Source organism: Cryptomeria japonica, chromosome 10, assembly GCF_030272615.1.
Source record: "Cryptomeria japonica chromosome 10, Sugi_1.0, whole genome shotgun sequence".
Lineage (NCBI taxonomy): Eukaryota > Viridiplantae > Streptophyta > Pinopsida > Cupressales > Cupressaceae > Cryptomeria > Cryptomeria japonica.
The window spans coordinates 310,653,861-310,668,655 of NC_081414.1; the positions used below are offsets into that span (position 1 = coordinate 310,653,861).

A 14,795-nucleotide genomic window follows, 5' to 3' on the forward strand; every position below is an offset into this window, starting at 1 on the left:
AAAAAACTAAAATGAATCTCTTCAATATTATCTTAGCATATCAGATTGAGACTTAAAAATAAGTTTATTATCTTGAATTTTCAAGCTTAGCCAGCTATAACTAAATTTAAAGTTTAATTATTGTGATATTTGAAAAACAGTTGTAGTTTAAATGTTTGCACTGTTGTGCTCAAATTTCTTCAAAACAAAGACAACATAATTTATGATCTCATCAACTGAAAGCATTAATCCAAAAACTTTGATAAATAAAATAATAATAATTTAGATAGCTAAAACTTTAACACTTTTGAAGTTCAAATAATTAAAATAAATAAAACTTAAAACAGATTCAAGCCTCTTTTTAAATAAATATTGATACTTCGGTAATTTAAAAGGCTCTAAAAGTTAAAATAACTGAACTAAAGAAAACATTCTAACTTTTTTAAATTTTATAATAATAATATAATTATTTATATGTCTGTTATAAATATATTTTATTTTTAAATGTTTTAAAAAATTAGATTAATGATAATAACAATCTTTGAAGATATAATATTTTTACAGTCTATCATAATTAATTGAAGAGTTTTTAGCAGAAAAAAAATTACATATAAATTATTATACAAAAATTTCTACAGAAACTCTTTAAATAAGATTTTTATCTCTTAAATGCGTATAATTAAACATAAAGTTTAACAAACGTAAATGATACATTGCAGTGCAAAGTCATACTATATGCATTGACAGATCCAAGGCAGCATTTTTTTTTCAATAAAGCACGTAATGTTTGATAAAGAATGTTAAAAATAACTGTCATCCTTGAAGAAAGCTGCAAAGTTGAAATTCCACGCTTAATAAAACCTAACAGAATTTCAAGCTAAACAACATTTGATCCATTCGAAAATATATACATCGCGACGCCAAATGATTGAAATTTGGCAATCCAAGCTTTAAAGGAATGCATAAGTTAATGTATTGGATCGCTCAGCCAGAGCGGAAGAGCGAAAAAAGAAAAGAAAAGCCAGAGAGCGTACGCCATTAGAAGTTAGAAGCGGTGTTCTCTCGCTTGAAAGCCCGCCGTTGCCTGTTCCCCTAGCCATTGCTTAATCACCTCCAGAAGTTTTTCTATTTCACCATGAAATTCCAAGGGAGGAGTGCGTGCCCTATATATCAGGCTTTGGATCATTCAAGGTGGTGCCAAGTGCCTGTTGCTAAGTATGTTCCAGAATATTATAGTGCTAGCTATCCGAAAGAATAAGTCACTGTGGCATCTAATGCTCGGAGCTCGAATGAGACGCGCGGCCACGGTGATAAAGAGGCGCTCCTTTGGCAGAAAATTTCCATGAGGTTACAGAGCCCCTCTTCTCTTCTGTCCCAAATGTTTACACCAAGCGTTGTACCGTTGGCATATAGTAGAAAAGTCACAGACGAACGAGACAAAAAACTCAAGCGGCACTTTTGATGCTTTTTTTAATTGGCGTTTCAGGGAAGGATTAGTTAAATCAAAATCTATTGTCTAGGGGAGGCTGTTACTACTTAGTTTGAGCTGCAAAATGCATCACGCCTTCTAAATGACGTTGTATCCCACACGGAAGATGTCATAGACATGCAAAACAACATAAAGCGGAACCCACTCTGTAAAATAGTCACCCATCATATTTAGTGGGTTTGTTATTATGTATATGCTGAGTCATTGTACATAAATGGAAAAAGGAGCTTTTTATAATATAAAACAAAATAATTTTGTTAGTATTCTTTTGTTTTTAGAGGATTTAGTTAGGGACATATTATTGAAAGTATTTAGGGAGTTTAATTATTATAATTCTGTTAGTATTCTTTCGTTTTTAGAGGATTGAGTTGGGTACATTGAAAGTATGTACGGAGTTTAATTATTTTTAAGAGGAATCAAATTTACTTAGTTTAATATGTGTGATGAAATATTAAAAATATATTAATTTTTAAAGTTGTGTAAAGATAAATGAATTTATTTTTAATAAATTTAAATTTACTTTTTAACGATCTAGAATAAGAAATCACATGTAATTTGGATAGTATTATTCTAAGTCTTTTAATTTTTATGAATATTGAAGTTGAATTATTATAAAAAAAAATAATGAAACTAGTATATTTATTTTTACATGAATAAGATAAATGAATTTATTTTTAATAATTTAAAAAAAAAAATTAAATGATATAGAATAAGAGATCACATGTAATTTGGATAGTATTATTCTAAGTCTTTTAATTTTTATGAATATTGAAGTTGAATTATTATAAAAAAAAATTATGAAACTAGTATATTTATTTTTACAGGAATAAGATATTTGTTCATCATTCAGCTTTAAAATTTATTATATTATTATATTTTAATTATTATATTAGTATATATTAAATAATTATTGTATTATGATATTGTAGTTAATATTAACTTATTATTAAGATATGATTGTATTATTATTTTTATATTATTAAATTATTATTATTATATTTTTATTTTATATTATGAAGTTAACTGATTTCATGATGGAGATAGGTCAATTGATTATTAGAGAATTAGTGGAAGATATATTTAGCATTAAATAATTAAAAGTTGGTTAATTGAATGCATGGGAAGAGAATAAATTAAATTAAATTAAAAAATAATAATAAAATATTTTTTCTTTCTTATGTGAGTATAATACCTTTCTACATAATTAGAAAAAATTAAAAAATAATTATTTGTTAAATAATTCCAAAATAAAAATGTATGATTTATTTTCAAACTTTAAAATGATGTGTTATGAGAATACATTTTTAGAAGATGGAATTCACTTTTTAGAACTAATGGATCTCTTATTATTTGACTCATAAAATAATATATTAAAAATAATGTATGTAAAACATATTTAGAAAGTAAAAATTTAAAAAAAAAAAGTCTTAATTATGTAATCTTTTACACTCTTTTGATTGTTTTGTTGTAATTATATTTTTTCATATCTTCAGTAAAAAAATTATAAAAAAAAAGTTAGAGTACTATAAAAAAATATTATAATCTTTAAATTTGAATATCTAAGATATAGTTATTCAAGTGAGATCTTTTTTGTCATCTTTTAATTAATCATTGAATGGATATTTGTTTTATTCATTAGAATTATAATGTTAGAAGAGTCCAATCTTGTGCTTATCATATAACTTTTATCTTTATTAAAAAACATATATGTTATTAATTGTAGAAAATTTGTGAAAAATATAAAAATGTTATGTTCATAAATATATACATCTCCCAACAATATATTAAAACAAAAAAATCATATTAATTATATTAAATTAAATAAAATATTTAAAAATTTCACATATACGTCATTTAATAATATAAGTATACATGGATGAATATTAGATATTGATAATCTGAAATTTTAAATTAAACATAATTAAATAAATTTTATTTTATTCTCAATAAATATTCATTAAAATAATTGTTAACCAAAATCAACTTAAATTTTAATGATTTAATCATATTAAAATTTAATTGTCTAATTATAAGTGTATACATATAATCATGTTTTAGTTTATACTATACTCACTTTTCATGACGTTGGTAGCAAGACTAAATATGTAATGCCCCTCCCTCGATCAACTCCGTTTAACTTAGTTTGACTCTGGTTGATTTCTTTTGTGGTTTATGTGACTGGTTGATACTCTCTTATGTGATGGCTTTTAATATGTTGGTTATACATTTTATCTTGATGGATGTATCTCTCTTGCTTATGTAATGTTGTCCTTTATAAAATTAAAAATAAAAATTATTCGCATTTTCATTGTTTTGTTGTTTAAGTCCTCTTGGCCTCATAACGGGGCGTGACACTTGGTATCAGAGCCCATGTTCAAACACTAGGATCTCTGGATAAGTTTGTGCCTTTGTCTGGTTGGTCTTTCTATCGTATGTTGATCCTTCTGAGTATCCCTGGGTATCCCTGGGATTGATGTTTAGGACCTTGTATGTCTTGGGTGCCTTGTGCTCTATGTCTCTTGCATGTTCCTCCTAAAGATCCTGATTGGGTATGACGAGTGTATTCATTCCTTGCTTTTACCATCATGATGTTAGTGTTTGTTACATGAGTGCATGTGCTTCTGATTGCTCTTAAGATCTTTGATTTGTAGAGGGAATTATATACATCTTCCTTTCTGATGTGGTATTCTGTTAATTAGCTTACTATGTTGGATAACGAATTGCTCTAATCATGAATGAATTGAATGTACTTCTCTCTTCTCCCTCTTTCTAAAAATTAAAACTATCTGCATCTTGTGTACTTAGGGCTCGTGTATGTCTTCTTGTTATGAGCAAATGCTTGTGAATTCATGAAACACTTATGTGTACTTTGGATGATTAACTTAATAAATGTTTGTGTTATGAATAGCGCAATAATGTACCTGCATTCAACGAATTTAATGGAATTTTCATTCATAGGATGTGTAAGAGAAGGACATGTTGGATGTGCATGCATTAACATATACTAGTTAACTAGTAGATTCTCTCTTCCCTTTTCTTGTGTATGTTCTCTTGCATCTAGGAAAATTTCATTATATTATGGTGCTTAAGAGATGGCATAGTAGTAAAATATATGTAGTCAACCTATTAGCCGAAGGTGTCTATGATTCATTCTCTAACGCACTCAGGACATGTGATCTTGGGTGTTGTGTAGCGGGTACTCCCTACTAAATGGCTGAAATTGGTCACCTCGTATTGAGATTTTGTTATAACCGTGGTTTCTTTGATTTGTTTATGAACTGTGTTTTGTGTAATTGGGGACTAGCAATATCCTTTTAAAATTTCTTTTGAAAGGGATGACCACTAAATCGTCTTTTCTATCCATTTAATTTATGACACTTGTCATGCTTTTGGTATTTTTGGTTGTCGAAATCACCGACGTTTTTCATCATTTAATGTTGAGCTTGATAGTGTTGTCCTTGGATCATTTTCTCTTTTGTTCTTAGGGGTCATTCTGAATGTTTGAATTAGTCGACCCTAGTTATGTGTTAGTGTGACTTCTATCATGTTCATTGGAACCTCTGAAAATGTGTTATGGGAGAAAACCGCAGAGATTGGATCTACGCATGTTGGGTAATCAAATAGTTTTATACTAATCCTAGCAAATAAAAGTTTTTTTGCTATGTTGTAGATCATTTATAACCTTTTGGATCATAAGTTATATTAGGAAGAAGTGTGAAATGTAATAGGTAGATTGTAATAAATGCATGTGATAAACTTAATGATTTGCAGATTTATTGTATGACAAGTGTTTGTGAATGTTTACTTGGATTGTCTTTGAGATAAGTTGGCATAAGATAGTTCATGTATGTAATTATATTGCTACCTTTCTTGGAATGTGATTGTTTTGTGCTTAATGATTGGAGTTGGTGTTGATGTAATATGATATATGTACGTTAAACTCTCTCTTCTTTCATGTGTGAGCATTATGGACCTTTGATGTCAAATGATACATTAGCTATGTTTGAACTTGAGAACTTAATCGGAAAAATATGTTATGTTTGCCTCGGTAGGTAGGAATAAGTGTTAGTGTAGGAAGTTGTATTAGATGAATATATGTTATTTATATGGTGTATAAAGATGTTGAGAAAGTGTTATAATCTTTGAAAAGTGTGTAAGTTTGATGTTTTACTTTATGATATGTCCACTTTCGTGAATCTCTGTTTTGCAAGAAAATCTATAGAAAAAGGATTTAGAATTACTTAATATAAGTATTGTGGCTTTGTGTTCTTGTTTTCCTCTCTTAGCCTTGCAAATTCCATAAGTAAGTTGAACCCTAGGGGGAGGATGTAATGCCCCTCCCTCGATCAGACTCTGTTTAACTTAGTTTGACTTTGGTTGATTTCTTCGGTGGTTTGTGTGACTATATGATACTCTCTTATGTGATGACTTTTAATATGTTGGTTATGAATTTTATCTTGATGGATGTATCTCTCTTTCTTATGTAATGGTATCCTTTATAAAAAAAAATTATTCACATTTTCATTGTTTTGTTGTTTAAGTCCTCTTGGCCTCATAACGGGGCGTGACAAAATAATGTTCATAAATTTCATTATCACCTTATAAAATAAAATTTATATGTTAATATGTGATTATAGTTAATTGATATACATAATAAATATATATATATAAGAATTATTAAAATAATGAATGGTAGCTTTCAATGTGAACAATAATCTTAGCATTAGTATATTTCATAATTGAAACTTCTTACATGAGTTAGGGCAAAACAACCAAGAAGAAAAAGGAGCTTAGTGTAATGACCCAAGGAATATAATTAGTAATTCCATGCAAAAAGGTGAGGGGAATGAAAACACCCCATATCAAGAACCATGGTAAGTGAAAGAAAAAAGGCAAGAACTTCAAGGCAATTATCAATGGAATAATCAAAATGAGTTTAGAACTTAAATAAACCTCTCAATTTCTCAAGCTCAAAAAAAAAGGTGCAATCATTGGTTTAACAATGATAATCAAAACCAAACCCCAAGTTAAGACAAGTGAAGCAATATTGGATCCCTAAAGGTTCATTGGCAACTACAAGAATAAAAACGGCTTTCCTAGGTTTCAATCCCCTTATGAAGTGTAAATCCTTTTCCATATAGAGTATAAATATAATCAACGCAATGACTTGCCTAAGAACATGTACCTTCTTCATCATATCGGTTAGGGTCTAGCCTACTAAGTCCATAAATAATCGATGTCAAAAGTAGTGGGGGGATTATATTAAGATAAATCTATGTCTAGGGGTTTCTTTCTAATTGAATGCTCCTTTAGAGATTAGAATAAAAAATTGGTAAAGGAATCATATTAATCTAATTAAGCATGAAGTGTCAAATACACCAATGTGGGTTAGACTGTAAAATCTCCCCTTGGAATACTAGGATATCGGAACCCTAAAATTGATAGGAGAGTATACAGAAAAATTTACAAAGGTTGATGATTAAATGGAGGAAGGGGATTTCAAAGTGTATGAGAGAGAGAGAGAGAGAGAGAGAGAGAGAGAGAGAGAGAGAGAGAGATTGTGTCCATCAATCTAACAACCCCCCTTAGAAGAACTAGAGATAAGATCAAAATTGAGAATCTAGCGAAAAAAGTTGAGATTGAAAAAAGTGTCAAATATCATCACTACCTTCTAGATGCTCAACTAATAAAGAATAGCGAAAGGAGGGTGATGTAAATAATTTTAGAGTCAAACCTTGGTAAGGAAATGCTCCTAGATCAAGAAAAAGATCCTAAAAAGGCTTATCCTCTTGAGAATAAGGTCCCCAAGCCCTCTAAAGCATCAAAAGATACAAAGAAGGATTTTCATGTCATGAAAGATGAGGCAATTCACCTTGAAGAAGAATCCTTAGATGTCATTTAGGAAGAACTATCAAAAAAGGATAAGAATTGAATATTTTTAAAGGTAAAGATCCAATTACCAAAGAAGACAAAACTATTGATTCCAATAATATAGTTGTGGATGATAACACTAATATTGATTTTGGAAGTGAATCCTCCAATGACATGAAGTGGATGTGTTGGAAGAGAGACTAATTAGTCAAACAAAGTAAAAAATGAAGCACTCAAGGATACAAGAAAAAAAAATTGTAAGGGGAATAAATTCTAACAAAGTGAAGTTGTAATTGGCAAGAAGAGAAAGAGTTCTAATGAAGTTGAGATATGGGAAGGGAAATATCCTCCTCGAGGAGCTATGAGGCTCATAACTTGGAATGTTATCCCATCAACACCCCTAACAAGTAACACATAATCAAGCATAAAATGGAATTGAGAAAAGTAGATTTAATGTTAATTCAAGAATTAAAATTATCTTAAGAGGAGTAAAAAAATAATGGAAAAGTGGAAACAATGACACGATCAATTTGTCTCTACCTAAGTATCTTTAAAGGTGACGTAGGAGTAATTTAGAATGTAAATAAATAACAAGAGGAGGAATTACATATGATCTACCATTGGTAGATAAGTAGAATCAAATTTATTTAATTGAATTATAATTTTAATATGTTCAATGTGTATGGCCAATAGGAAATGCACAAAAATAGTAGTTTGGGATCAAATTTCTACTTGTCTAGAGTCAGACGTACAACAACAAAATGATAATTATGGGTGGCAACTTTAATACTACCCCAGATTCATCAAAGAAATAGAGACAAAATGAGAGTATCCCAAGCTCAAGTAAAATTGAAAATAATTCTACAAATAAATATCTAGATTCTTTGGGCCTACATAGAATTTTGGCAATAGCAAATCTCCCAAGTGGCTATGTTATTCGGAGTTTTATGATGTCCAGTAGAGATTTGATAACTAAGCACATTTCTTAGGAGATTCAAAATAGATAGAGCCTTGTTCTATAATGATTTATGGATCTACACTCCCATCCTATCAGACTTCTCAAAACATTTAGAGGCTAAGGAGATTTTGGTCAACAATTGGGGGCCACCTGTGAGAGATTATCTTGTACAAAATTGAGAGTATTAAGGAATGGAGGTGGAACTATTTACAAGGTTTCAATATCTCAAAGGTCTAGACGAAAAAATAGAAGGGATTTTGGCCTCTAGGAAAGTATTTATCAAATACAAAGACACCATTAAATGAACCAACTCCAAATCTAAAAATTATAATTTTAAAATTGGTTATTCAATTGAGGATGCAAATATCAAGAAAGAAGGATGCCCCATTCACATGTGTTGGCCTAATTTATGTGAGCCTAGAAGGCTAGGGCATTTGCCTATGCAATATTACAAGATATAATCCTAACTAGAAATAGATTAAGAAAGTTGTAATTAATGGACCCATGAGATGTGTCTTGTGCAAGGAGGTTGAGGAGACAACAAATCACCTTCTGCTTGGATATAGATTTTGATAGATATTCTAGAAAATGGTTTTGAGTAAATTGAATTCATATGGCCCCCTTCCCTAGGACATTAGATCCCCCTTCTTGGCCAATAGAATATAGGAAATTTAAGTTTTCAAGCATTTGGAATAATTCCCCTTCGATTATAATGTGGGAACTATAGAAAGAAAGGGATAAAAGGGTCTTTCAAGGGAAGGATTTAAAGGAAGAATAACAATGCAGGTAGAAATTATCCTCTCAAGAAGAGTACCTTTACTAAATGGGATCGTGATATTAGGAAATAATCGAGTGGATTAGTTATCCCTCCATGCATGGGGAGGCCAAGGTTACCCCTACCCAAGATCACAAGATAGAAATGAGGTGGACCTCTTTGAAGTAAGGATGGCACAAGATAAATTTTCATGGCTCGGCAAGGGGCAATTTGGGTCCTTCATGGGTTGGTTGTATTATAAGGCACTCTAAAGGGATAGTGGTTGGGATGGTGGAAAATAATTGATATTTGGTGCAAACAACAAAGTGGAATTCTAAGAAACTATGAAAAATTAAAAAATTAAGAAATATCACATCAAAGGAGATTCACTTATAACCACAAATGTTCTTCAAATTAGTATACACAAAACAAAAAACTAAATAATGTATTGAATCATCATAGGGAGGCTTTGGACATCATTCAAGACCTCAAGGTGGGACACATTTATTTCAATGCTAATAGTGTGGCTAACAAGTTGGCTAACATGGTGATAAAAAATGAAAAAGGATCTATTTATTGCCAACTCAATTAACGTGCGGTACGTTATAATTTTTAATATATTTCCCTTGCTCTGGTACTCGATTTAAAAGATCATAATTATTTCATAGTAGGATTATGTTGGCTCAAGAGTCATTAGACAAGGGATGACCTCACTCATGTTTGATAGTTAGGGAAATAACAACCCACACTCCTAGTTGTTGAATAAGAGGAAGAAAGTCATAAAATAAAATGGGGGTTTTGGCCATATTTCATTGTAGTCAACATGGATAAGACAGTCTTCCTTAAACAAAAAACAACACCAAAGTAATTTCAAGGGGAAGTGTCAAAGCTTAGACTAAAAAGGTGTTTAGGACTAACTCAATGGTGGTATTACAAATTGTGAAGTTGGAGCTAGGTGATACTTTTCTCTGCACATCACATTAATATCAAATAAATATTGAATTCTCCTCCATGCTTTTAGTGGTCCTCCTAGATGTAGAGGGATAAAAAAGGGTCATTTGCATAGTGGTTGAAATGCTCTTTAAAGCCTAGCAGTGTGGTGGATTGAAGAAATATGTGGATGATGTAGTGTTTAGGCTAGGGTTCCACCTTAACTATTGAAATTGGCCACAAACCAACCCGCATTTCTCTAGCCCATGGACACTATTTATAATTACAGAACTGGGAGATGATGGGAGGGTATTGAATTCTTGAAATTTCTTGCTAGTGTCTCCTCAACATTTGAGGTGGATTGGTCTTTTTTTTTTATGTCCAAGGTGCAAAGTTCAAAGATGGTGGTGTGGAGGAAGGTGGGGAAACTATTTAATCCCAAAAATAGTTAAGAATATAATATGATAGCCATATCTTTTTATACAATTAATAGCCCGATATTATTGTTATGAGCTCCTAAAAATGTAATGGCCCTCTTGTGGAGCAACCAAGTTGTTGTAATTTTGATTTTTGAAATCAATATACAATGGTATGGCTCCCTAAATCTACTTTCATTGATAAATTTTTTTATTTTTATTTTTAAAAAAAAAGCAATTTGTGAAAAAATGGAAAAAATATATATATAAATGAAACGACATGTTTCTCAACTAAAAATTAAAATCTACACATTCACTACATAATATGTAGTGAACAACTCCTACATAAATATAATAGTTGAAATTAATATTTTGTTGTGTTTTTAAATAGATATATACTAGTTTCCTTCTTTTTGGAGAGATTTTTCATTGGAATGAGTTTTCATAATCAAGATTTGCATCAACAAAAAAAGTCAATTGTTTTAGTAGAGATATATGTAAGCTAATTTATTGCACTTTTTTAAATCTCACGCATTAATTTAGGTCAAGAGGTTTTAAATGTCATCATCATAACATTTAAGTTTGTAAAAGTGAAATGTGTTTATCTTGTACTTTTTCTTTTTATTTTACACCTTTTTGTATGGGTATTTCAAGTGCATGGATATAGCGCATGACTTTGACTAATTTGGGACTCCCATGAACTCTAGATCAAAATTTCCACTCTAAAAAACCATCTTTCTTATACTTGAAACAAAATTTTATCTACTTAGTCCAACATCAGAGATGTGGCCTTGACATATTTTATGGCCACAGATACAGCCTTAAACCATGCTCTCAATATATATATATATATATATATAAAGGATCAAGCTAGCTTAATACCAACTAGCCATTATTTATTAACTTGGGCACCTTGAAATGTTCAAATTGTGCAACTAGGACATGTATAAAAGGACACCACCCATAGGCCATTTAGATCATCTATAATCATCAATCATTATTCATCACTACTCTTTCATTAGTACCAAAAATTAATTATATTTTTTTTATAACTCTATTTTGCATCAACCATTCTAATTGCATCAACTTTTCTATTAGCAAATACCAAAATCTTTGTTCTTGAATTAGGTCTCTTTGTTACCCATTCCACTTAGTTCAAGTATCAAGCTCCCATTGTTATAAGTGTGTCATCCTAACTATTTAAGTAATCATTAGATACATTGTTTGTTGTATTTTATAATTTTTTAATATAAATTACTGAATCAATCAACAAGATTTGATTACTTGGTGCAAGTCATAAGTTAGTACATTTCCACATCCTATCTTAGCAAGCTCCAACTATGCATTTAAGAGCCACCAAATTTTTATTGTGTAAGTGTAGGTACTAAAATTTTCAAGACTCCAAATTTAATGTCACACCTTTTGGCTTAAAATTGTAAATATAGGATCAAGGTTGTAGATGTGAATTGATTTTGGTTCACAAATGGTTCCATATTTGTTATCATAATCCAATTTCATATTGTAGGTATTATTCATTTGTCACTGTCAAATCAACTTCATGTTTTAGACATCAAAATATGGTTTTATTTTAGTCAACTATAAATTTGTGTTTCAAATCTATTTAGGTACATGTGTTTTTCATTTCTACTCTTATATCTAAGTTGGTTGTTGTATTGATTACTCAATTGATTTATTAAATTATATCATTTTAAAAAGACCCTTTTATCTATTTTCAAAATCATATACTTCACATCATTTTTATTATATATGAAATTTTTTTTTATTATTATAATATTGAGAAAAATTACATTTATATACATAAACCTTAAATCAATATAATCATTCATAAATGTATAATTACTTCAAAATAAGCAAAGGATTTTATAATCTTTGTAATGTGGTGGAAATGGGGTTCACTAGTCTAAACTTGTGCAAACTAGGAACCAAACCTAATCCCATAAATTAAACTGGAGAGCAACCAATAGGCCCAACTTCAAACCCTTGAGAAAGTTGGGCACTTGTGGTTTGATTGTTCTCCTTTTTTATTTGATTGATTGGATATTATTAGAAATTAAAAATGAACTAGGTCATATGATGCAGAAGTGTCATTAATCACCATAAACAGACAAATGCAGATTTAAAAATGAAGTAAGAGGTATGGAACTGGAAGGAGGATATAGAGAGGAATCTAGGTCTAAATTTTGAGCTAAAACTAGGTCGACACTGTAACTAGGTGCCCTAGTCTAGACAACTCTTTAGGTGTAGAATAGGAATCCAACTAAACTTAAGAGCTTCTAAACAATCTTCTAATCATTTTGTAGGTCAAAACACAAAGACTTTGGCACTAGGCACCTTAGTACTTGGCCTTTCTGATGTTTAATTTATTATGTCCCTATTTTCACTACCCTCGTGTACCTTCAAAATGAGTCTTAAACTTGTTTTTGGGCCTACAACTGCACACAAGAAGTGGAAAATGATGTTGGGTTGTATAGGGGCATGCCTGAGTCAAACCTTGGATCGGAGTTAACCCTACAACAATGATGATTAATAAACAAATAGATATCTAAAGTAATATACTAAACTGAAACAATTTAACTTTGAGCTTAATGATATTGATGATGATGTAACGCTCTTAACATAAGTCCTTCATATGTTGATGCAATAACATGAAATATCATCACAAAATCCATCATGAAAACATAATTAAAGATGCTTTGTTGTATCTTGTTGCTCCCTAAACTTAGATATGCTCTTGAAGAATAATAATTGATCTTGAAATGAATCTTGTCGATGATGAAATTAATTAGGGATGATGTCATATACAGGGTTCTTAAGGTAAATTTTCTTTTTAGTTGACTTACAACGACCATATCCCAATGTTGAGTATAGATTTGGAAATTTCAAGGCTGACATATTACTCCCCCAAAATTTCAGCCAAAAAGAATCAAACATTTTAGACTTGTCTGAACTGTCACAACAAAATAGGCCCAAATTTTAAGGGAAGCAGGATAATAGGGCCCTGACATTGGATCACTAATTTATATTAGGATTGATGGCATTCAAGTGAGGGAAAAAGTGCATTGGAATTTTAAATGAGATAGGACCCATGTAGACTTAAAATTATATAGAAGAAAGGGCATACTTAAAGTAAGAGCCCAAATAAGAATGTGTTGAAGTTTTAAAGTAAGATAGGGCTCATATTCTTGAATTGAGGATTAATTCAAGGAAATAAATGGTCGTAAAATGCTTAGAGGAATGAGAAAACTAAAATGGGTGCTAGAAGAGTGTGAAATTGGACTCATAATTAAAGGATTATAATTTACGACATTATAATTTTACAGCAATTAGACCCAAAGATATTAAATTTGATCATTGCATATCATACTTGCTTTCCTAGGTCAATTTTGCACCATTATGGATTGGTCCCCAACTTAATATTTTTTATGATGAAGGTTGACATTGAAAAAAATTATGAGTTTTGTAGTAAAGAGATAAGCTATCTAACTTATCACATTTCAATGAATCCTATAGATTAAGTTAGTTTAAGAGAATTAAAACATCATCATAATATTTAAGTTTATAAAGGTGAACAATGTATCCTTACATGTTTCCCCTTTTTTTCTTTAAGGATCTCCCAAGTATGTTTCTCCAACATATGACTTTAACTACTTTGGAACCCCTATGGACCCAAAATGAGACTTCCACTAAAAAAAAATCATCTTGTACTTCTACTCAAAATAACATTTTCTTTACCAAGTTCAAAACCATGAGTGTGGCCTTGACCCAATTTAGGGTCACAAGTGTAGCCCAAACCTAATTTTCAAATTTCTAAATTAATTATGGACCAATTTGATTTAGCTCCAACTGGCCATTATTTTTTTAATCCCACCCAAAAATGTTCAAATCATGCACAAGGACATGTATAAAAGGACATCATCCCTAGGTCATTTGTATCGTTTATTGTCATTGATCATTATCCACCACTACTCTTTTACTAATGCTCAAAATTACATGTATCTTCATCATGCTCCTAGTTTATATCAATCATTCTAACTACAACTACTTTAATACCGAAATCATAGTTATTGCACTAGGCCACATATTTCAAGTTTCAAGCTCTCATTATCATAATGGCATCATCGTTGGCTAATTAAGCATTTGTTTCATATGCTATTTGGTATTTTTTTCTATTTTTTAATCTAAATCGTTATCTATCAATGAGACTCCACTAAGGCATAAGGAAAAATTATATTTCGATACCCTATCTAACCAAGATTCAATTATGCATTTCGACACTAATAAATATTTTATTTATAAACCTAGTGATGCACATGAAAGGGGAACAAGCCAAAAACAAAGTTCAAGTGATCGATATGTTAGTTTCAACCAAAAAACCAA

The 14,795-nt window shown here is 30.4% G+C and overlaps 1 protein-coding gene across 1 annotated transcript in view; it reads right to left on the reverse strand.

Moving 5' to 3' along the window:
- The window catches only part of LOC131078959 (ABC transporter B family member 25), a 163,486-nt gene extending 161,943 nt beyond the window's left edge, over positions 1-1,543 (reverse strand). The window contains exon 1 of the mRNA XM_058016813.2: positions 1,014-1,543. Within this exon, the coding sequence (XP_057872796.1) occupies positions 1,014-1,079 (66 nt within the window). The 5' untranslated portion in view covers positions 1,080-1,543. The remainder of the gene's footprint in view (positions 1-1,013) is intronic.
- Positions 1,544-14,795: the final 13,252 nt, after the last annotated feature.